Source organism: Panthera leo, chromosome A1, assembly GCF_018350215.1.
Source record: "Panthera leo isolate Ple1 chromosome A1, P.leo_Ple1_pat1.1, whole genome shotgun sequence".
NCBI classification, from domain to species: Eukaryota; Metazoa; Chordata; class Mammalia; order Carnivora; family Felidae; genus Panthera; species Panthera leo.
In genome coordinates this window covers 217,325,893-217,350,975 of record NC_056679.1, presented here as the reverse complement: position 1 = coordinate 217,350,975, position 25,083 = coordinate 217,325,893, and the positions used below count along the sequence as shown (strand labels likewise).

The 25,083-nt window shown below is 34.1% G+C and overlaps 1 protein-coding gene across 1 annotated transcript in view; it reads right to left on the bottom strand.

Annotated features, from left to right (window-relative positions):
* CDH9 (cadherin 9) overlaps positions 1–25,083 on the bottom strand; it is a 169,248-nt gene that overhangs the window by 31,983 nt on the left and 112,182 nt on the right. The window contains exon 4 of the mRNA XM_042952802.1: positions 2,171–2,465. Coding sequence (XP_042808736.1) covers positions 2,171–2,465 — 295 coding nt within the window. The remainder of the gene's footprint in view (positions 1–2,170; positions 2,466–25,083) is intronic.

The following is a 25,083-nucleotide window of genomic DNA, read 5'->3' as shown; positions in this document are numbered from 1 at the left end:
TGAAGCAGGCTCCAGGCTGTGATCTGTCAGCACAGAGCCCGACGTGGGGCTTGAACTCACAGACTGCGAGATCATGACCTGAGCCAAAGATAGCTGCTTAACCAACTGAGCCACCCAGGTACCCCACCAAATACGCATTTTTAAGGCTGCAACAATAAGAAATTGTGCTGCCCGTAATTTAAGGTTTATATAAATATAGATTGCCTTACAGGAAGGGCTTTTTGCACAAAATAATCTATAAGCCTTCTTCCATGTATAAACTTATATATTCTATATTTTATGGTATGGAATGAGCAAAGATTTTTTTAAATAAAATATACAAGTGCTTACTCTAGTCCTGATATTATTACGTATTTGATAAGTATTAATGTAACCTAGATGAGATAGAATATGTTTGAATTAGATAAATGATTGGAATATACAGAATAAGAGATAATATTCCATTAAATAGCACAAAATAATATGGGAGAAAATGCAGGTATCTGAGTTTAAATATAAATAGTCTCTGATAAATAAGTATTCTGGTTTTTAAAATGAGTTAATTGAGTTAATTCTTTGAAAACTTTAAAAGTTATTCAACTATAAATCAGTTATTATCAAAATGTGTCTTATTCAAATATCTGTCATCCAAATTATACTTTTTATTCTTGTATGTATATCAAATCTATTTCCAGAAGGATAAGTGACAGTTTTTGTACTATTTGTCAAAATACCTGGTAAAATAACATATATGCAGGATAAACAATAATGTGTTATAAAGGTTAAAGGGTGTTACCAGAAAACCAAACTACTTTAGAATACTCATCAACAGGCAGTTGAAATGGAAAGTATGATTTTAGATGTATCTTCATCTCAAATATAAGCCCATAAAGACATCATCATATGTATCTACATTATCCCACTGGTCGACCTATATGGATCAGTCTAGTACTTCCACGGATCTATACCAAGCTAACATATTTTAAAATATTAAAGAAAACACAGCAACTCATATTTCATCCTAGGCTGTATGATTTCCTAGGACTTCTGTCTAATTTGATAATTCTCTTTCATATTATTGGAATGAATACCTAAAAGATAAGAGAACTGCCTCTTTTCTCAGATGGATGAGATTTCATTTGAGATGAAAAGAAATAACTTCTTTGCAAACCCCTGGTTCTTCTGTCTAGATGACACACATAGTTAAGAAACATTTTATATCATTTCACTCAGCAAAGGTGGTTATAATTTTGTTTTCCTCATAAAAAACTATTTTAGACTGAAACATGTACTAATTATAATAATGTCAAAGTTAATCAATGAACAATGATTTTGAAATAATATCCAACTACATAGTATCAAATTTTGAAAATCAGTTGTGCATATTTTGGATACTATAGCAAGTTTATATCACTTCTTTCTAAATATGTAATGACTTAATAGCTCTTATTTTAAGACATCTAAACATACACATACAGATAAATTACATAATAACAAATGTTTTTTTTTTAAATTGTAGGCAGCCCTAAAAAATGAAACAATTATTTTCAGTTTGCATGATAAACTATTATTTGGTAGTAGAACACAACTAAAATAATATTAAAAGGCTTGGAATATTGTTATTAGGCTACCAGGTTATTTGATCTTAATTCAGCTGCTTAATCATTCAGAATCCTGGCTCCTAATTAACAGAATGGGGATTTAAAGTTCTATTTCCCATGCTTTCCACATGAAGTTGTTTCAATGATCAAATGAGATATATAAAGAAATTTGTCAAATGCGAGTATTAGTTGTTATGCAAAATAATGCAAGCAAAACTGTCCAAAACTGCTGACACTATTTGATATCCCTTTTTTATTTCAAGCAGAAATACATTCATCTTGACTGCTATTTGAATAGCAGTTGAGGAGAGGTGAAGGTGTTGGTAGAAATGCAATGGAATAACTGCTCTCATTAATCATATTGTTAGATCATATTTTTAGATATCATTTTAGGTATAAGGTACACCATAGCAGGAATCATTGAAATATATACAATTGAAAATAATTAGAAGTGAGACAGTTAAAACTAAATAGTAGTTTTCAGTTTAGTTCTCATCTTGAAAGAACCATATATGGTAACTGTATGTCCATAATTATTACCTTAGCAAACAAATAAAAATGTTAGTTTACATGGATTAACATATACCTACCGACTCCAGACATTTCAGGAACACTGGCAGTGTATAAGTCTTTTGTGAATTTTGGTTCATTGTCATTGATATCATGGATTTTAATAATAAATTCAGATTCCGGCTCCACCTGCCGCCCAGTCTTTCTGTCTATAGCCTTGGCACGAAGAATGTATAGGGATTTTTCTTCTCTGTCTAATTTCTTTGCAGCATGAATATCTCCTGTATTTTCATCTATAACGAATAGACTGCCAGCCCCATCTCCTGTTAATATGTATTTTAAATTTCCATCTCCTTTATCTTGGTCAGTGTGAAGCTTCAGAGAGGCAGAAAAGAAAAGTTCTATAAATACATGCATTGCTATTACAGAAAAAAATTAATTTTGGCACATATCAACTCTTCACATAATGTCATTAAAACAACGATCACAGTTGTTATCTTAATTTTCAGGTGAGAATACTAAACATTCCAGTTTTATCATTCTCAAAAATGTTAAATAATTACATCTGTACATCATAGGGGACTAAATTTACAATGAAATAAAAATGAATAATATATCTTTTGAAACAGTGTTGAATGATTCAAAGATTTAAACTGTGACACATTAACAAGAAAAAACAAAACATCCATAAACCTAGAGCTTGAGTATAAAATAGTGACATACTCCTGGTTACATTTAATATCACTAAACTAAGAGATGATGTGAGACATTTTGAACTTTTCATGATAAGTTTAGAATATATACCATAACTGCAAACTGATTTTACCTCTCATCAGTAAAATATTTGTAGATTCAGAGGCTCTGTCTTCAGAGAAACCAGAGGGATGGAATTTTATTTCAAAAATTCTTCTCTATATGATTTTGGGAGAGTACACTTTCAACCAGGATATCCTTTGTTTGTTTGTTTGTTTGGAAATTGACATATTTTATAGACTTCTTTAAAATTCAATTGATATAAAAAACACAGGGCTTTTCCACTGGCTGTATACATATTTTTTCATAAATTATTTTCCTTCTGATACATAACCAACTAAAAAATAGACTTTTTAATGTAGGAGACAGTCTACTGAGTACTTAAAACAGACAAACAGATCATGTATTCACAGAAATTTAGAATTGGAAAAAATCTTGACATTTTTTCAAACCTAACACTGTTCTGAAACTTGAGTCTTAACTAGCCTGTCCCCTAGAAGACAACTATGTTGTCTTCTATCATATATCCCAAAATTCCCATTACTTCCTGGCTCCACCTATTTCTGTGTCCCATTCTATCTTTGAATTATTTGACTTTTTAAATAGTTTTTTTATGGTAGCCAAAATAAGAAACTTGGGATGCATATTTTACTCTTCTTTACTTTTAATCTCAATGCCAAAATAATCATATGCAGTCTTCTCTGAAACCCCTTCCCGACCCATCTATATGTCTCCATCCTATGGCTATCACCCTGGTTTTGTCCTGCATCGTATCTTATCTGGACCACTGTACCAATCTCCTAATTAATGTCTGCCACCCCTCACAGTCTACTCCAAAGAGTTTTCCATTATAAAGGTGATTTTCTTTTCTTTTTTAAAATAATTTTTAAAAATGTTTATTTATTTTTGTGAGAGAGAGAGAGCATGATCAGGGGAGGAGCAGAGAGAGAAAGAGACAGAGGATCCAAAGTGGGCTCTGTACTGACAGCCTGATATGGAGCTCGAACTCACTAACCTTGAGATCATGATGTGAGCTGAAGTTGGACACTTAACCAACTGAGCCATGCAGGTGCCCCAGGGAGGTGATTTTCAACGTCACAAATCTGGTCATGTTACCTCTTAGCTTAAAAATCTTCCACAAGGTACAGTGCAAGAGAAACATAAATCTAAAGTCTTACAAACCTGGGTTATACTCATGCAAATTTTTGTGTTCTATTGGGCAAATGTGTGTGTGTGTGTGTATGTGTGCATGTGTGTTTAATCTAAGCCTGTTCTATTAAAAAGACATAATATTCTTTACAAAAATAATCTTTACTTTTATTATTCTAATTTTTTGGACTCTATCGCCTTATTTATACATCTTCCATAATCTTATCCTCATCTCTAGATACATCACTGCCACCTGTACCCACTTCGTTACCATTCTGTACCAACCAATTATATTGTTATATATTATTATATGTATGTAATATACATATTATATATATGTAATACATATATTACATATACATATATATGTAATACATACATACATATTATATATGTAATATATATATATATATATACAATATAATATTATATATTGCCTTGTTCTATCTTCTTCATTTCTCAGAGAATACTGTTCCAGTTTTTATTCTTGATGTTTGCATATTTTCCTCTTACCCTTTAACACCCTTTCTCTTCTCTGCATTGTCTCCTAATTAAACATTTATCATATCTCATTTAAAATCAGGATGACTTTTCCTACTCTCTAGATTAGAATACATATGCCAGCTCTATAGTTACAAAGCATATTTCATTGTCCTATCGTGATATTCACCACATTTGGTGAAATTATTTATTGTGCCCACTAAACTGTAAAATTCCAAAGAGAACGATTGATATTATTCTTTTAAATTGCTAGGATTTCATTGAAGGTGACAAAAATATGGAAAGACATTCCATGCTCATGGATTGGAAGAACAAATATTATTGAAATGTCTATACTACCCAAAACAATCTACACATTTAATGCAATCTCTATCAAAATACCAATAGCATTTTTCATAGAGCTAGAAAAACAATCTAAAAATTTGTATGGAACCACAAAACACCCTGAATAACTAAAGCAACCTTGAATAAGAAAAGCAAATCTGGAGGCATCACAATTCTGGACTTCAAGTTATATTATAAAGGTGTAGTAAAACATTATGGTACTGGCACAAAAATAGACATATAAATCAATGGAACAGAATAGAAAACCCAGAAATGAAGCCACAGCTATATGGTCAGTTAATCTTTAACAAAGCAGGAAAGAATATCCAATGGGTAAAATACAGTGTCTTCAACAAATGGTGTTGGGAAAACTGGACAGCAAAATGCAAAAGGATGAAGCTAGACAACTTTCTTACACCATACATAAAAATATTGAAAATGGATTAAGGCCCTAAATATGAGACCTGAAACCATAAAAATCCTAGAGGAGAACACAGGCAGTAACTTCTTTACATGGGCCATAGAAGTTGCTATGATACGTCACTAGAGGCAAGGGAAACAAAAGCAAACATGAACTAGTGGAGCTTTATCAAGATCAAAAGCTTCTGCACAATGAAGGAAACAATCAACAAAACTAAAAAGCAGCCTACAGAATGGGAGAAAAGATATTTGCAAATGACATCTGCGATAAAGGGTTAATATGCAATATATATAAAAAACTCTACACCCCCCCCAAAATAATCCAATTAAAATCAGCAGAAGACACGAATAGACATCTTCCCAAAGAAGACATGCAGATAACTAACAGACACATGAAAAGATGCTCAACATCACTGATCATCAGGGAAATACAAATCAAAACTACAATGAGATATCATCTCACACCTATCAGAATGGCTAAAATCAACAACACAGGAAACAACAGGTGTTGGTGAAGATGCAGAGAAAGGGGAACCCTCTTGCACTGCTGGTGGGAATGAAAACTGGTGCAGTCACTCTGGAAAACAGCATGGAGTTTCCTCAAAAAGCTAAAGTAGAGCCATCCTACAATCCAGCAACTGCCTACTAGGTATTTACCCAAAGGATACAAAAATACTAATTTGAGGGAATGCATGCACTCTGAAATTTAAAGCAGCGTGATCAATAATAGCCAAATTATGGAAAAAGCCCAAATGTTCATGTCTATTGATGAATGGATAAAGAAGTGACATATATAATATATATGTGTGTGTGTGTGTGTGTGTGTGTGTGTGTGTGTGTGTGACACACACATAGTTATATAGTTATAGTTATATATAAAATATTACACAGCCATAAAAAGAATAAAATCTTGCCATTTGCAACAATGTGGATAGAGCTAGAGAGTATTATGCTGAGCAAAATAAGTCAGTTATAGAAAGACAAATACCATATGATTTCACTCATTTGTAGAATTTAAGAAACAAAACAAAAGAACATGGGTGAGGTGTGGGGGAAAGAAAGGAAAGCCAAGAAACAGACTCTTAACTGTAAGGAACAAAGTGATGGTTACCAGAGGGGAAGTGGGTGGGGGGGATGGATGAAATAGGTGATAGGGATTAAGGAGGGCACTGTGTTGAGAATAGGGTGTTGTATGTAAGAGTTGAATCACTAAATTCTAATCCTGAAGCTAACATTACACTGTATGTTATCTAATTGGAAATTAAATCAAAACTGGAGAAAAACAACGTCAGTGGAAATTTTACATATATACACATGAATACAAAGTATTTTTTATTTTTTTGTATATCATTCCTTTTTAGTTTTCCATGTATTTAACATAATTCCAATATGTCAACCTAAAAAAAATAGCCAGGTATTTTATTAGAAAAATGAGTTTATTCAGGAAGAGAAGAAGAACTCTAATTCAGGACAAGCAAACTGTGGCAAGCTATAGGCAAATCTGAGAAAAAGTGACGGTCAGCTTTTGTTAGGTTTTAGGAGGAAATTGAGGAAGATTGTTTTTTAAACAAAAGTTCATTGGAGAAGAACAAAATTTTGAGGTTGTGGCTGCTTCTCGTTGGCTGCAAGTGCTGATTAGTGTATTGTTGCTGGGGCAGGGAGAGATCTTCCTTCTTTTTGCAGGTTATGTAGGCTGCAACCAGTGGTACATTGGGATATATACTTATATTTATATTTATATTATATTTATATTCATATATTCATATTCATATTCATGTTTATTTATTTTGAAAGAGAGCGAGAGCACAAACGGGGGAGAGGCAGAGAGAAGGAGAGACAGAATCCCAAGCAGCCTCTGCACCATCAGAGCAGAGCCTGATGTGGGACTTTAACTCACAAACTGTGAGATTATGACTTAAGTAGAGATCAAGAGTAAGATGCTTAACCCACTGGGCCACCCAGCTGCCCCAGGAGTTATATCTTTTTATCTTACTTAGATTCAAATACCAATGGAAACCACTCACTTTTCAAACATTTCTCCTCATTTAAAGTATTTTGAAGGCTGAAAAAATATTCAGACAAACATGGTAATCATAATCACTACAATTTTCTGTGAATGATTTTATATTTGATTTTAAAAATTTCAAGGAAACTTCAGTATTAAAATTATGCTGCTTGGACTGAATATGGTGTCCAGAGAGAAATTAAAATAGTAATGGAACTACAAAATTTTCAGAATAAGTTTGTGGTCTGAAAATATTGAATTTTAATTACAAAATGAAATATTTGCAACAGAATTATATTTTAGTCATCCCTATATTGAAATCATAATTTAGGTTTACATCCTATTCCTATCCGTTCTAATGTCTGCCATGATATTTTATGTGTACTCTTTATTCTCTTAATTTAAAATGCCATAAGAAAATAAAATAAACTACCATTTTAAAAGAATTATGTCACATAAAATCAAGCACATATTTTAAAGCAGTGTCTTTAATTTACAATTTCATTTTAAGAACGAAAACACAATATTTATTATCTGGTGTAATCTAACAAAAAACAAAAGATGCTATATTAAAATACTGGATTTTTCCATCATGTACATTATTAATTTTCAGTTACACACTTAGAGTTGATAGAAATCAATAGCAAAACCTATTATAACGTAAGTATAATATCTTCTATATGGAATCAACACTCAGCAATTTTATAGGATCAATGAAAGTAAAGTAGAAATCTTATGACTATTGCTTATCTATTATAGAACCAAGCCCACATAAAATTCCTGAAGAAATATGAGTACCAAAATATAGTTATTTTCTTCAGATCTCAATGTACCAAGTAGTCCTCCCTCCCTGGAAATAACTTATTTGCCTCTTTTAAACTTGAATAAAACCATGATAGCACAATAAATCCTAAATAATGTTTTAAAATGCTAGCTATTATTGTCCAACAGTATCATGTTTTGTACAAAATCAACAGTATCATAATTTTGCCAGCTACAGTTGTTTTTAGAAATTTGAAAAATTTAAATGTACATGCAAAATAAGCTAAAAATTTAAATTATATAGATGCGTATATAGATAGGAAGAAGTCTACCAAGTTCTCCCTTGATCTATAAAAGCAGAAGAGTTCAAGATCAAAAAAACGAAAGACTAACTTGAAGGTAAAAACAAGGAAGTCATGACTCCTCAGTCCATCCCCAGACTTGAGCCAGTTAACAGACCCAGACCCTTTGAATGAAAGGGATGCTCAAGTCTTCTTGAGGAAGGTCCCCAGTACATGCCTGAACATTCATACTATTAGTCTTTCTCCTTGCCTTCCGCAAATGGGCCTATGCCTTTTACCAAGTTAACTGTGTGCTGGATAAAAAGGAAGTAATCAGACACCTGAGGAGTCCTGGACACAATCTCTGAATTCTCATTGACTCCAGGAAACCCAAATCAGTGTGATCTGCCAACCAGAGTAGAGGTATGAGGAAGTCAGGTGATTGATGGAGTTTTGCCTGACATCTGTCTAATAGTGGGCCCAGTGGGATCCTAAATCCATTCTGTAGTAAAAGATAAATTGCTGTATCTTCCCCATCCTCCAACCAAAACAGAAGCCCAATACCTCGTGGTCTTTGGAGGTAGAGTATTTTTCATTTGGATATGTTATTTCTATCCATTTACTGAAACACCTGAAAAGCTGCTAGGTTTGAGTGGGGCCCAGCACCTGAGAAGATAGGATGATTTGGTCTGTGTATTCAAGTCAGTCTCTTTCCTCAGCCAGTTTTGTCGTTTCCTAATGGGCTCATGAACAAAGCGGCCATGGTGGCAGGAGTGGAAGTTATACATGGGTTTAACAACTTGAACATCCACTGACTAAGGACCATCTGGCTACAGTTACTGTTGAATGCCCAATGTGCAAGCAGTAGAGACCAACATTGAGCCTCCAATATGGTGCCATTCCCTTGGGTGATCATCCAGCTTCCTGATAACTAGTCAATTACACGGGAATGCTTCCATCCTGAAAGGTATGATGCTGTTATTTTGTTTTGTTTTGTTTTAAGCTTATTTATTTATTTCGAGAGATACAGAGAGCATGAGCAGGAAAGGGGCAAAGAGTGACAGGAATAGAGAGAATCCCAAGCAGGTTCTACGCTGCCAACACAGAGCCTGACATGGGGCTCGAACTCACAAGACTGTGATATCATGACCTGAGCTAAAGCCAAGAGTTGGACATTTAACCTACTGAGCTACCCAGGTGCGTTGGGACAATGTTTTTGTTTTTGTTTTTAATTATTATTACTACTATTATTACTCCTGGAATAGACACTTACAGTGGATGTGTATTTGCCTTCCCTGCACATAGTGATTCTGCCAAAATTACCATCCATAGACTTACAGCATGTCTTAATGGTATTCCATACAGTATTAGTTCTGATCAAGCAAATCACTTCACAGTGAAACAAGTGCAACAATAAGTAAATACTCTTGGGATTCACTGGTCTTACCATGGTCCATGGTCCACACCATCCTGAAGCAACTGATTTGGCACAATGATGGAATGACCTTTAGAAGACTCTGTTACTATGACAGCTAGGTGCTGATGCCTTGCAGAGCTGGGGTGAGTTTATCTTGAAGGCTACATATGCTCTGAATCAGCATCCAACAAATGGTGTTGTTTCAGGATTCACAGGTCCAAGAATTAAGGAGTGGAAATAGGAGAGGCATCTTTCACTATTACCCCTAGTAACCCACTAGCAAAATTTTTATTCCCTGTTCCTGAGACCTTATGCTATGCTGGCCTAGAGTTTTTAGTTCTAGAGAGATGGGGAAATTTTTCCACCAGGAGACAAAAAAATAATTTCACTGAATTGCAAGCTAAGGTTGTTGGACTCCTCATGCCTCTAAATCAATAGGCAAATAATAGAGTTATTGTATTGCCAAGGTGATTGGTTCTGACTATAATGGGGAAATGGAGGCAAGGAGCAGTACTTGGAATATAAGAGATCCCTTAGAGTGTCTCTTAGTATTACTATGCCCTGTGATTAAGATCAATGAAAAACTACAGCAACCCAGTCCATAAAAGACTACTAGTGTTCCAGACCCTTCAGGAATCAAGGTCTGAATCACCCCGCCAGAGAAAGAGCCATAACCAGATTAGGTGCTTCCTGAAGGCAAAGGGAATACAGAATGGGTAGTGGAGGAAAGCAGTTACAAATACCAGTTATTTGTTAGTTACAGAATGTGTCTAGTTATAGAATGACTCATTGTCATGAGTACTTACTCCTTATTTTGTTATGAATACAGTGTGTTTTTTATAAACAAATTTCTTTGTTTTTCCCCATCTTTTTCCTTTATCATGTAACATAAGATACATGAACTTGTTATCACAGTATTTAAATATTATTAATTTTACATTATTGTATTTATGTTACAAGATACCAAGGAGAAGAATACACATCACTAAAGGACTATACCTCTTCTGGAAAGGGGTTAGTGTAATCCCAGTTGTGTGCAGAATAGTTGTATTCTGTTAGGCAGAATTATGACCTTGTTATTGTCTTTCTTTGAGATTAGCATGACTTAAGGAGATATGTGTGAGTGCCAAGTTAAGAAGAAGTGGCCTTATCATGGTTAATTTTATGTGTCAGATTGTGCCATTAGGTGCCCAGATCTTTGGTTAAACATTATTCTGAGTGTATCTGAGGGTGTTTCTGGATGAGATTAATATTGGAATTGATGGGCCAGGTAAAGCAGGTTACTCTCCCCATTTTAGGTATGAATCATCCAATCCATTGAAAACCTGAGAAACAGAATTTGCTTTCTCTGCCTGACTGTGTTTGAGCTGGGACGTTGATCTTCTCCTGCCTTTAGACTCAGACCGGAACGTAACACTTTCAGGTCTTCAGACTCCCAGTGGAACTATGTCATTGATTCTCCTGAATCTCTGGCTGACCAACTGCAGATCTTGGGACTTCCCAGCCTCCATAATCATATAAACCAATTTCTTATAATATATATCTATATATATTATATAAAACAAATATATATGTATACATATACATGTATACATATATATATGTGTATATAGATATATATCCTGTAGACGACTACAATTGAAGGCAAAATTTGCAAAATCCAAGCAAATTTATTCCTAATCCATTTTCTTTTAGGAATGTAAGAGTTTTTTGATTACTTGCTTGTTTTAAATTTTGTTTAAAGTGTTTATTTTTATTTCTTTATTTTGCACACGCACATGCAAAAGAGAAAAAGAGGAAGGAGAGAGAGAGAGAGAGAGAGAGAGAGAGAGAGAGAGACAGGGGGGGAGAGAGAGAGAGAGAGAGAGAGAGAATAAGGAGAAGGGGAGAGGGAGAGAGAGAAACTCCACACCCAGCATGGAGCCTGATGCGGGGCTCGATCTCCCAACCAGGAGATAATGACCTGAGCAGAGAGCAAGAGTAGGGTGCTGAACCAACTGAGCCACCAGGAGCCCCTGTTTAACATGTTTTTAATTTCAAAAGTATATCGTCCAACTCTTATTATCAACAATCTTCACATATTCCTAAAAAATATATATGTGGAATTTTCTAACTGTTCAGTTTTTAAAGAGGAATGATATAAGAGCTATAGCTGACAGTTACTAAAAATAATGATTAATAATACTTCTGATGTCTTAATAATGTTAAAATATATGTCCAATATATTAAAAATAGTGTGTTGTGCAGCAGTCTTCAAGGCAGATTTTTCTTCTTTATTTCAGATAAATTGAATTATCTTTAAATTTACTTGTATTAAGTATTGGGTTTATAACTAATATATTAATACGCAGTTTTGGGTAAATGAAAATTAAATATAACACCACTGATATGCAATGTAGCTATGCCATAAAGATTTCCAGTTTTGACTAAAGAAGCATTAGCTGGACATACCCTCTCATAGTAAGCAACTAAAAATCTGGACAAACTACATGAAGTCGCTGTTTTTAGGAATTACACAACAGAAGGGAAGCAACAAAATGAGTTATAAATTCATTCTACCAGTTTGCCTGGGAAAAATTTTACTGTAGGGATGTGGAGCATGTACAGACAGTGGCAAATCTGCTGGGCAGAGAAAAACAGAGATGGGAATTCAGGGCTGTTACTGTGGCACTGATTTGCTGGACAGGATACAAAGGGGCGAGAGCCACAGAGTGCTCCAGTCAGAGCATCTGTGTAAATATGGTAGAATCATATAGTGTACATGTCCACAGAGGCTTAGCATAGAAAATTTCTGGGGATCTAAAATTTTAATAGAGAATTTCACTGATTACAAAGAATGGGAAGAGAGGAGTTTGGGCACAGCCAGAATGGTTCAGTCTTAACTGAATGTTGTGGGTGTTAAGAATTGAGAAAAGCCATGCCTTGGGAGAAACAACTGTGTCTATGAGTGAAGAATACATCCTAAGAAAAAAAATACAGAGGGTGCCTTGATGGCTCAGTCAGTAGAGCATGTGACTCTTGATCTTGGGGTTGTAAGCTCAAACCCCACATTGGGTATAGAGCTTACTTAAAAAAATCGACAGGATTTAATAAAACTTAAAAAATGAAAATTCTTTAAAGATAGACAAACTAAAATGGGCCCATTCAAACAGTTATTAAAACAATGTTTGACAAGAAGACTGTATCATCTACAATTCCCAGAATATAGTAATATAGTAGTATATATCAATTATTAAGTTCTAGGAAAATGTGTTTTTTAAATATATATTTAATATATATATATATGTTAATATATAGTTAATATATATGTTTACATATACATGTGTGTATATATACATATGTGTGTGTGTGTGTGTGTGTATATATATATCTCCAATGGAAACAGAAACACAGACAATCCCAATATGTGAGCTACTAACGGACATACATGTAATTGGAATAATGTTCATGCACTTACAGTTGCAAAAGGGAGAAAAGAATATGACAGAGAATATTTTTTAAGAGATAATGGTAGAAAAAATCTTAAAAGCATCCAAGGAATAAACATAAGTTTAGGTTAAAAAAATATAACAAGAAAGACAGCTGATTTCATATTAGAAATAATGGAAGCCAGAACTGTTTAGTAAAAATAACCTTCAAAAATTAAGAAATAGTATTTTGAGAGAGAAAAAAAATGCTGAGAGAATTCACTGCAATAAGACTTTCACTTCAAGCAATACTAAATAGATATCTTTAGGCTGAATGGAAATAATGCTAAATTGGATCCTTGACATAAAGAAAGAAATGAGGAGACTTCATGAGAGCAAAACAGCTGGCATAAGAGATTATCTTAAAGTATTTTTAAAAGAAAAATGGCTGTTTAAATCTTGTATAACATCAACATATTATAAAATTTATATAGCATAGTAAACATAACATACATAACAATAATAGCAAAGTAGATGGAATTCTGCTTTCACCAAGTTTTAACACTATGTAGTAATGACATCATATTCCAGTTAGACTTGAATAAGTTAAGGATGGATATAACCCTTATCCTTATATTCCTTTTATAATCCTCAGGGCAACTGCTAAATAATACAAGGAGATAAAGCTAAAATGGCAACTGTGGAAATAAAATGAAATGCTAATTAGTAGACAAAAAGAAAGTTGAGGAGACAGAAATATTTTTCTATAAACAAAGGCAAGAAGCAAGAGGTAAATGGTGAATAATTAGAACAAATGTAAAACAAGAAGGCCAGCAGTATATAAACACAAACATATTAGTGATTACATCAGTATCAGTGGGCTTAAAACCTCAAGTAAGACTATTAGAATCCACTACAAAAAGGTACTTAAGTATATGTAGATTACAAGAGCCAAGCCTTCAACATGATAGTATAAATGAATTTAAAGTAAAAAAATAAAAATGTCATAAATACATATTATAAGAAAGCATGTAGGGCTATATTAAAATTATACAAAATAAACTTTAAGAAATAATACAGAAGAAACTTAGTAACACTGAAGGGGACATTATCTCAGAAAGATATGACAATCATTATTGTTCATGGAGCTAAGAATAAATTTCTAAATGAAATACTTGTCATAAAACTAAAGAAGTAGCAGACAATCCAAATCACAGTTGGATTTTATTATGGAAATGATTAGGTTTTGATTCTTACAAGAAACTAATACATTGAATACATATAATTGAAATAATGAGATTTCAGAACAGATGATCACAGTGAGTCATAATACTGCCCACATATCATCCAAGCAGCTATACAAGCAGCAACATACAAATGTACAATGTGCAGTAAATGTACAAATAATAGGTATGTTCTTCTAATCCTCTACATGTATATTAATAATTTTTTTAGAATATTTTTATTTACACAGAAATTACAAAGCTATCTCTATCACTTCCCACATCCTCACACTTAGTTTCAGTTATTAACCTCATATTGTGGTATATTTGTTACAATAATGGACCAATATTGACAAATTATTATTAAAGTGTGTATCTTATTCAGAGTCCCTTGCTTTTTACCGCATATCGTTTATCTGCTCCACATTACATGTAGTCCTCATGCTCCTTAAACTCCTTTGTACTGCGACAGGTTCTCAGACTTTCTGTTTTTTATTATCTCCATAGTTCTGAGAGTGTATGTCATGTGTTTAGTGATATATCCCTTTTTTGGACTTTATCTCATGTTCTTTCTCATGATTATTCTAGGATTATGTGTTTTGGGGAGAAAGACCACAGCCGTGGCCTTTTCATCACGTTTCAAGGGTATATTCTGTAATCATGATATATCACCGTTGACGCTAACTTAGTTGACTTAGTGTTTGTCCAGTGTCTGTGCTACACAGTTACGGTCTTTCTCCCTTGTCTTACTGTATTTTTTTTTAAGTTTATTTATTTATTTTGAGAGAGAGAGTGTGTGTATGCATGAGCAGGTGAGAGGCAGGGAGACAAGGAGAGAGAGAATCCCAAACAGGCTCTGTGATGTCAGTGCAGAGCCTGATGTGGGGCTCAAACCCACGAGGGGTGAGATCATGACTTGAATTGAAACCAAGAGTCAGATGCTTAACCTACTGAGCCACCCAGGTACCCCTTACCATATTCTTGAAAAGGAAGTCGCTACATTCTGCCAACATTTAAGGAGTAGGGAGTTACACCTCTTTGAAGGGAGACTATCTTCATATATCATTTGAAATTTCTCTACATGGGAGCCTTGTTTATTCTCTCCCCTTTACTTATCTATTGTTATTTAGTTATATCAGTTTGGACTCTTGGATTTTTTTTGCGGGGGGGGGGGGGACTAATACCAGTGTATTTCATTGCTCCAATTTTTTCAGTTTTGCCCACTGGGAGCCCTTACAGTCAATTCTTGTGTCCTTTTGCCATATTCCTATCTTTGTAGTGTGTTTTTGTCTATATGCATTTCCTTAATTTCTGGCAACACAAGATACACCACAATCATCTTCTGTATTTCTTGTTATATTCCTAGAATCATCCTTTTTTTTCAGGAAGACTCAGTTCTCTTTATTGGAGAATGACAGTAGAAATCGAGATCAGAATGCTAGATGTGTTTACTGCTACTAGGTGTTGTTGCTTTTAGAACCTTTCAGCTGACAGAACAATGAAATTTATGGCTGACTACTAGTCTGTGTATATACCTCCCTAGATGACACCAGTTGTATCAATATAAAGTTCATTCTGATATCTATATTTGGATATTTTAACATATTAATTTGAGTAATTAGAGAAAAAAAAGGCAAATAATAGTAAAGGTACAGAATATTTTGGCAGTGCTCTTAGCCAAATCAATCCCAATAATACTTCAATAGCACACAGCCCAGCATCTTCATAATATGCATTCTTTTCACATACACATGTAAGACTCATCAGATTATGCTATGTATTAAATTGCATTGGAGATGACCAAAATATCTGGCCCATGGCCTATTGATGTAGGCTCTGTATTATGTTTGTTGTTGCCCACATATATATGTATATATGTACATATATAAAATATCATGTATAATATGTAATATATGGAGTGAATACTATCCCTATCAAAATTTCAGTGTTACTTTTTACAACAAATTGATAAGCCGAAACTAAAATTAACATGGGAATGCAAATGACCTAGAGTAGCCTGGACAATTGGAAGAAGAAAAAAGTAGAATTTATATTGTTAAAGTTCAAAACTTATTCTAGAATTACAATAATGAAGAGAGTGAAGTATTAAATAGACAAATGAGAACAAAATAGGAAATCTAGAAATAAACTCACGGATACACTTGATTTTAGAAAAAGGTGCCAATGAAATTTTGTTGTGGAAACATTCTCAGCAAATTCTGTAGCAACTCCATTGATATTGGTATTTAAAAACAGAAGAAACTTCATTCATACCTCACATAATCCACAAAAATTAATTTGAGATATATTACAAACTTAAATATGATAGCTGGAACAAAAAGATCATCTTGGAAAAAACATGAACTTGACTTCATGATATTGAAATAGGCACATATTTCTTTTGTAAAATCAATAGGTCCAAACAATAAATACAAATAATATTTTTATTTAATGAAAATTAAAATATACTCATCAACAGACAATGTGTTTTTGATACTCTGCTGTTAAGTACATACACATTAAGGATTGTTGTCTTTTTGGAGGAATGGCCTTTTTATCATTATGTAATGTTTCTATTTATCCCTGATAAATGTTCTTGTTCTGATATTAGCTGTATCTGAAGTTCATCTAACTACTCCAACTTTCTTTTGATTACTGTTGCCTTGGAATGTCTTTCTCCATCTCTGTACTTTTAATCTAACCCACTTTAAATATAAAGTGGTTTCATTTTAGACAACATATGGTGGAGTTTTATATTTTTATATTTTTTATCCACTCTCTACCAGTGGTGTGTTAGACTCACATTTAAAGAGTTTGATTGGTATAACTGATTTAATATCCTCCATATTTATAATTATTTTCTATTAATTACTGGTTCTTTATTTCTTTTTTGTTTATTTGATCTTTTTCTGCATTTTCTGTTTTTTTTTGAGCATTTTATTTATTCCATTTTCTCTCTACCCTTCACAAATCAATTATAAGTTTAAAAACAAAGACGTGAAGGAACTTTAAATGCATATTACATTTAAATGTAAGTGAAAGAAGCTAATCTGAAAAGACTGCACACTGTATAATTCTATGTGATGTTCAGGAAAGCGCAAAACTTTAGAGATAATCAAATTACTAGTGGTTGCCAGGCATTCAGGAGAGGGAGGGAGGGATGAATAGATACAACACAAGGGATTTTTAGGGCAAACTACTCTGTATGACACTATAATGGTGGATACAAGACACAATTCATTTGTCAAAACCCATAGAACTGTACAACACAAAGAATGAGCCCTAATGTAAACTATGTATTTTAGTTATAATGTAACAATATGATTCACATCAGTTGTAACAAATGTACCACACTACTGCATGGTGTTAATGGAGAGGGAACTCTACTCTCTGGTCCATTTTTCAGTAAACCCAAAACTGCTCTAAAAAATAAACTCTATTAATTAAAAACAAAACACAAATTATAAATTTATAAAAAAAAGTCCATGTAAGATTGAGAATCAAGCCACAGACTGCAGAGAGAGTATAAAGTAGCAAAGGACTCATCTCTCTAAATATGAAAATACTACAAGTCAATAAACAAAAGACAAATCCAGCCAATACAAAATGGGTCAAAGGAAAACAGACATTTCATTAAAGTTGATACTTGACTAGTCAATAAACATAAAAATGTTCTCAACGGCATTACTCTTCATCAAAACGCTTCAGCTGTGAAAGCTCAGTGGGGAGTACTACACATATACCAGAAAACCTGAAATTAAAAACTAAACTGAGAAAGATACGTTGTGCAAAACACTGTTCAATTTGGAAGGAAGCTTGTTTCACAGATCTGATACACTCTTTTGCATTTTCTAATAAAATCATTTAGGGGCACCTGGGTGGCTCAGTCAGTTAAGTGTCCAACTTCAGCTCAGGTCATGATCTTGGAGTTCCTGAGTTCGAGTCCCGCATTAGGCTCTGTGCTGACAGCTCAGAACCTGGAGCCTGCTTCAGATTCTGTGTCTTCCCCTCTCTCTGCTCCTCCCCCACTCACCCTCTGTCTCTGTCTCTCAAAAATAAATAAATATTAAAAATTAAAAAAAATCATTTATATACTTTCCCTTAGAACAAGTGCATGTACTTCTTGTTACGTATCCATATGCCAATGCCCACTTCAAACACTTGTATAAATTTGTTGATATAGGTTTTATTTGTAATAGTCTGACACCCAATAGTAGAAACGTGAAATTATGTATATCGATAAAATTCAGTACTGCTCAGCCTTAAATAACAAAATACTGATGCATTCCACAACATGTATGAATCTCAAATACTTTCCAGTGACTACAATCATTTTAAAGAGCCATACAATTTCATTGATATAAAGTTCAAAAACAAGCAAAACTTATTTGTGATAATAGAAGTCAGAGTCTTGGTGTATTGATTGGGAAACTAAAAATGACACTTTCAGAAATGCTGGACCGTCTCTATACCTTGATCTGAAAAGTAGTTACTAATGTGTGTGTGTGTGTGTGTGTGTGCACCTATAAACATATATGACATCATCAAGCTCTTAAGATTAGCTTTACACTTTATTGTATATAGATTATGACTTAAAATTACTATAAAAGGGTGTTCCTTGAATAAACAAACAAAAAAAAGCAGATGACAGCTCATAAAGGCAATGGAATGCCAAGGCAGGGCCTTAGTCAGATTTCTGGCGCTAGCTATTTGAGTTTATAAAATGAAAGCATGTGTTGGGTCTCAGTCAATCACTGATGTGCTGGGAGATCAGAAATGCCCTTGGCAGCCAACAAAATATCCATTGTGTCAAGAAATTCATCCAATATCAACAGAAAAAAAAATTGCTTGAAAATGGCTGTGAGTAAAGTTCCTAAGTACTAGGGCATGACATAGTTCATATCACATGACCTCTATTTGCAGCCTGAGGAGTTACAAATATGTGTTATGGGGGCCTGCCACTAATTCTTAGTTCAGTTTTGTTAATCACACAACAAGTATAACATCAGAGGGTACATTTAAAGGATTAGAACAGCCATGTGGCTTGCATGGGTGTATTTCTTCTACTGAAGTACAAGTTTTTATACAGTTACTACTCTATAGATAGAATCAAGGAAACAAATTTTGTAAGCATATCACAGTACTTGTTACACAGAGAGAAGTGCTCTACTCAACAGGCAATTGAAACACTTGTTATTCAAAACAGGTGACTGGAAAGGGTCTATGGGTTGTCTTAATAGTTTAAAGGAACACATTCTTGAGTATGAGAGGAGGTAAAGAGAGGTCTTCACTAGAATTGTTTATAGCCTCTAGAGAAGGAATGGACAAGGAGGGGAATGCAATTACAAAACACTTCATCTTTCCATCTAAGAAAATTTTTCTTCCATTCTTCTTTATCCAGTGATGTCACACCTACTTAAAATTTTTGTCTATGTAAAGAATGCCTAAGACCTAATTTTAATGTCACTGAATTTACCAGTGCATATTTTTAAAGGTATTTTGGAGTAAGTCATAACACCAACCCCCGTGGCCTAATTAGGGCTACCTACAAATGCAATTCCATTATCAAGCAGCAGGTCTTGTCCAATATCCTCTACCTGCAAATCCCAATTATGCCTAGAGATGAGGGCAGGGGTGGATGAAAAGTGTTAGTAAAGCAGTTTTTATTACCAGCTCTGTAGGTAAATAACATTCCTGCTAAGTTTAAAAGTCAACCTTAGGTGGAAAAGTAATAAACAGAAATGGGAGGTATACCAAATGGAAAAGGCATTCATAAGAAAAGATTAATAAACCAGGTAGGGATGCAACTATGCCATTTCCAAGTGAGCATCTCAGGGCAAGAGAATAATACTTTTAGTTATCCCTCTCAGATCTAACGTGACCATTGGCGAGTGGAGAAAGAAACCTGAGGACTTGTTATTCACACAGAAGAAATATTGAACTCTCGCTCATCATGCTCTCGTAAAAATATGTGTGCTGATTTGTAAGCACTGGTCCCATTGTTTTAAATGTTCTGTAGGTACAGTAGGAGTCCACCTGGAGACTCTGAGTAGGATTGAAATAACATTCCTAGAAGGTTGCCAACTTGCTGAAAACATCTTGCTTATCCAAATAGGGACGTCAGAAAATGCTCTTTTCCAGGAGATTGGCAATGGCCAGAAATTGGTCTTGAGAGAAAACAAAGCCCTAATTATATGGATTAATTTAATAATAACTTTAGCAGAGCTGTCAAGAATGGTGGAAAAGAGCTTATTCATTACAAGGAAAGGCTACCAGACATCATGCAATGGCTTTGTGGTGTAGAAAGGCAAACAAAGGAAGTTCAACTGTGTGGGTCATCACAAAGAAGTATGGCTTTTATCATTGCTTTCTAATGGCCTGAATATCACAGATGAAAGGAGTCCTCGCTATGATACAACCCACTGGCTTTGAATAGAGGAGCAAAGTTGAGTCATCTCTACTGGGTATGGATGGACTGGGCAACACAGTGCATAGTTCTAACACCTGGAAGCCAGTGTCCTAAACCCTTTCCTATGGTAGCTGGGATATTTTTATGTCTACAAATCAAATATAACCCAGAATTCAGAGAATAATGGTCTTTGGTCACCATCTCAATCAGTGGAACGTATGGTATGTAGAGAAATTACTACATTAATCTCTTTGCCAAAGCTATATGAGGAACATATGACTTAGAGAATTAAATTAGAGCCAGACTTGTATAAATAATAATTCTCCAGGCAGAGAAAACATTTTATGATCTAAACTGAAGCCATCACTTAATGAAAGGACTCTGAAAACAGTTTGTCCAGAAAATGAAGTAAGGTTGGCCTTATAAAAATTACACATTCAATAAATGCTTGCATCAATGTATAAAAAGTTCAAATGACTGTCATCACTGGGGGAATAAGAGTAATTGCACTGACAAAAGAATATTAAAATAACTCAAAAGGGATATCATCATGTTTAACAAGCTTTGCAAGGAAATACCTATTTAAAATTGCATGAGTCAAATCCCATTCATTGTCATGGTGTTAGTAAGATTAATCTTTGTAGAAAATATAGCACAAACTATAAAACAGATAATTAAAATGTGTCTTAGAAATATGAAGATACTGACTGAGGACAGAGATCAGACTAGGAAGTTAGTTTACCTTCAAGGTGTTTCCTTTGCATTACTAGAGAGACCCTCCTTAGGTTGAAAGAAGGCATGTGAACATCACCTAACCTCAATGTAAACATGCTAAGAATAGATGTCCTAAAAAAAAAAATAATAATGGCATTTTATAGGAGAAGAATTCTTCTCTTTTAGATGTGTTAGTGGACTATCCCTGGTTTAGGTTTGCCTTTGGTAATTAAATAAAAAAAAATCCATGATTAATGAGGTATGCTGTCTGGAAAATGTCACATGTGACTACTTCAGTACAAAATGGAGATGATTTGTGACCAAAATTTACCCAGTTTTCTAAAGCAGGTGATTATCCATTTCACACAGAAGCCTATTCTTTAGATATGGGCTGGAGATGCATCCTGTAGGGATCTGGTGAGCTGTACTGAACTCCCCCACCTCTCTTTCCTTTATATATATATTATATAATATATATATATATATGTAAATATAAATATATATATATTACTTTGTATATATTCCTTTATATATATATATTTTTTTTAAGTTTATTTATTTGTTTTGAGAGAGACAGAGAGAGAGTGTGAGCAGGGGTGGGGCAGAGAAAGAGGGGGAGAGAGAGAATCCCAAGCACGTTCTGTGCTATCAGCTTGGGCTCAATCTCATCAACTGTGAGACCCTGACCTGAGCCAAAATCAAAAGTTGCACACTTAACCGACTGAGCCATGCAGGCACCCCTCCTTCATATATTTCTGTAGATTACACGTATCCTTCAAATACATGAAATATCACAGGCTTGATATTGGGTAATGTGTCTGATCAATGCAAGTCTAATTTGACAATTCCTTATCATTTGTCTTATTATTAGCTCAGAAGGAAAGAACAATTGTTTATCATTTCTTAATCATAGGCATCCTACTGCTGTTCTCACAGATGTATTTTTCCTTGGACTTCAAAAGTCCCCTCAAAACTTTCATCTTCAATGCATAGTTTCAATAAAAGAAATAAGAAAGCAAGCAAGCAAGAAAGAGAGAAAAAAAATTCCCAAGGAATTTTGTTGTTCTAAGACTAATTCTCATTGTATTAAACCAAAATTCTCCTTTCCCTAAAGAACACACAGTTTGAGGAGAGTACAAAGTTGAATGGTGAAAAAATTTTAAAAACAGTAAAGAAAGGGGCTCCTGGGTGGCTCAGTCGGTTAAACGTCTGGCTTTGGCTCAGGTCACGATCTCACGGTTCGTGGGTTGGAGCCCTGCCTCCGGCTCTGTGCTGACAGCTCAGAGCCTGGAGCCTGCTTCGGATTCTGTGTCTCCCCTCTCTCTGTGCCCCTCCCCCGCTCATACTCTGTCTCTCTCTGTCTCGCAAAAGTGAAGAAAGATTAAAATTTTTTTTAAAAAAAACAGTAAAGAAAGTAATTAGGATGCATGCTATAGAATTGATCTTCTATGCAGTCTTGGCATAGAACATACTGGCTGTAGTGGATGATCCACATTAACTTCTGTCTAACCTCAATGTTTATAGATGTTTTCTTAATTTTGCAATATATTTCCTCATTTTTGTTTGAAAAGATTAAACTTCCCACTTAGTAATATGTCAAACATTCTTATTTAAAAACCTAATAAGTCAGTAACTTGACGTATAAAGACATTATATAATTTAGGTTCAGTTATGACAGAGTGAATTTGAAATTTTAATTATTATTCTATTAATTTTTCTCTATTATACTTCAAAAATGTTATTGAAAATAAAGCTTATACACTAGTGTACTGCAAGTACACGCACAAAGCATTCTCTCTGAGACATATCCATGGATACCACTTTAATGAATTTATTTTTACACAATAAGAGTCCTTATCCCTGTTTTCTATTTATACTTTCTTCGTAAGCAGTTTAGTCAAATGACTTTACATACAAATTATATGTAATGACTCTCACAATGACATCTTCATCCATAATTTTTCCAGTCTTTTCAAATCTAATATGTAAATGCCTGCCTTTTATACCCATCAATGTGTCAAATAAGCCGTTTAAAACTTTATATGTCCAAACAAGATTCTCTTATTTCTCTCTGAACTAGCCATTACTCATCTCTTCACCTGCTGTTTCCACCATGGTCAATAGTGCTACCCTTTGTATGATCGATCACACTGAAGTTCTTTTCTCTCTTTTCTTGAAACCTCTCCATCCAGTCTATCTGTAAATCCCATGGTCTCAAAACTCTTTTATTAACATCTTAGTTCAACTTAGTGTATCTTAGCCAGCACTGTGGACCACCTTAATTACTTCAATAGCCTCTTACTCCATCTCCTTGAATTTCATTTTCCATTAGAATCCATGTTCCATACAACAACCAGACTGATCTTTTCAAAAAACAATCAGTTTATATGAATCACCTGCTTAAAACACATCATCTATGTTTTTTCATTGCCCTAAGTTACACACACATATCAAAAACCAAAACCAGGCAAATAATCAAAAACCACAAAGAAAATCAACAGATTACCGTGGCTTGCAAGAACCTACCTGACCTTGCCTCTTTCTACCTCTCCAAATTTATATAGTCATTACTTCTCTCCTCACTCATTGAATTACATCTACACTGGCTTTCTTTCTTCACCATGGATTTCCATATAACTGATTCAATTATATGAGTTCAATAAACTCTTCAATTTAGAAAGACAAATTAATTACCTTGTTTAAGATCATGTTAGAATTTTATTGTGGAAAAATATTTAAACAGATTTCCTGACTTATCATTGTTCATTCTTTTCTATAAATGTCTAAACTCCAATTAAAAACAACACTCACCACAGCTTCCTTCATTTGTGATTATCAATTATGAATATGAATTCTCTCTCTAACTGGATTTCTGAAAAATTTAGAGCATTTTTGTCTTTTTGGTAACTGCTCAATTTTTCCCATTCTCAAAAAATTATATCTCCACTTTTTGGATCTTAAAAACTCCCTTCTGTGATGAAGATAAAAAGTTGTGACATAAGAAAGAAAAATTAATGATAATTTTTAAATTATAATAATCCTGATGAAACTTCATAAAAGTCAAATGCTGATTAAGTCATGTGTGTCCTCATAAAATTCAACCTAAATAGCAGTTTATATGGGACTGTTAGAATATTTTCATAACAAGCTGTTAAATACTCACTGTAAACTAAAACCAAACATCGCTAATCTATCATTCGTCAGCTGTTCTTTTTCTTTTTAGCTGTTGGCTCTATCTCTCTTTTCAAACGTTAGCTCTCACCATCTGAAATATCTCCTCACTTCTTTGCAGTGTTAACTTCTGATTGCTGTTAAAAGTTCAGGTTAGATGTTACAATATTAAGAAACCCTTAACTTCCAAGTGCTGCTCTAACAATTTACTACAATCTTACTTATTTACTTATTTATTTATTTATTTACTTATTTTTAAAAGTTTATTTATTTATTTTGAGAGAAAGGAAGAGTGGGGGAGGGACAGCGAAAGAGAGAGCCCAAGCAGGTTTTGCACTGTCAGTGCAGAGCCTGACACAAGGCTTGAACTCATGAACCATGGGATGATGACCTGAGCCAAAATCAAGAGTTGGATGCTTCCCTGACTGAGAGCCACCCACACTCCTCAATTTACCAT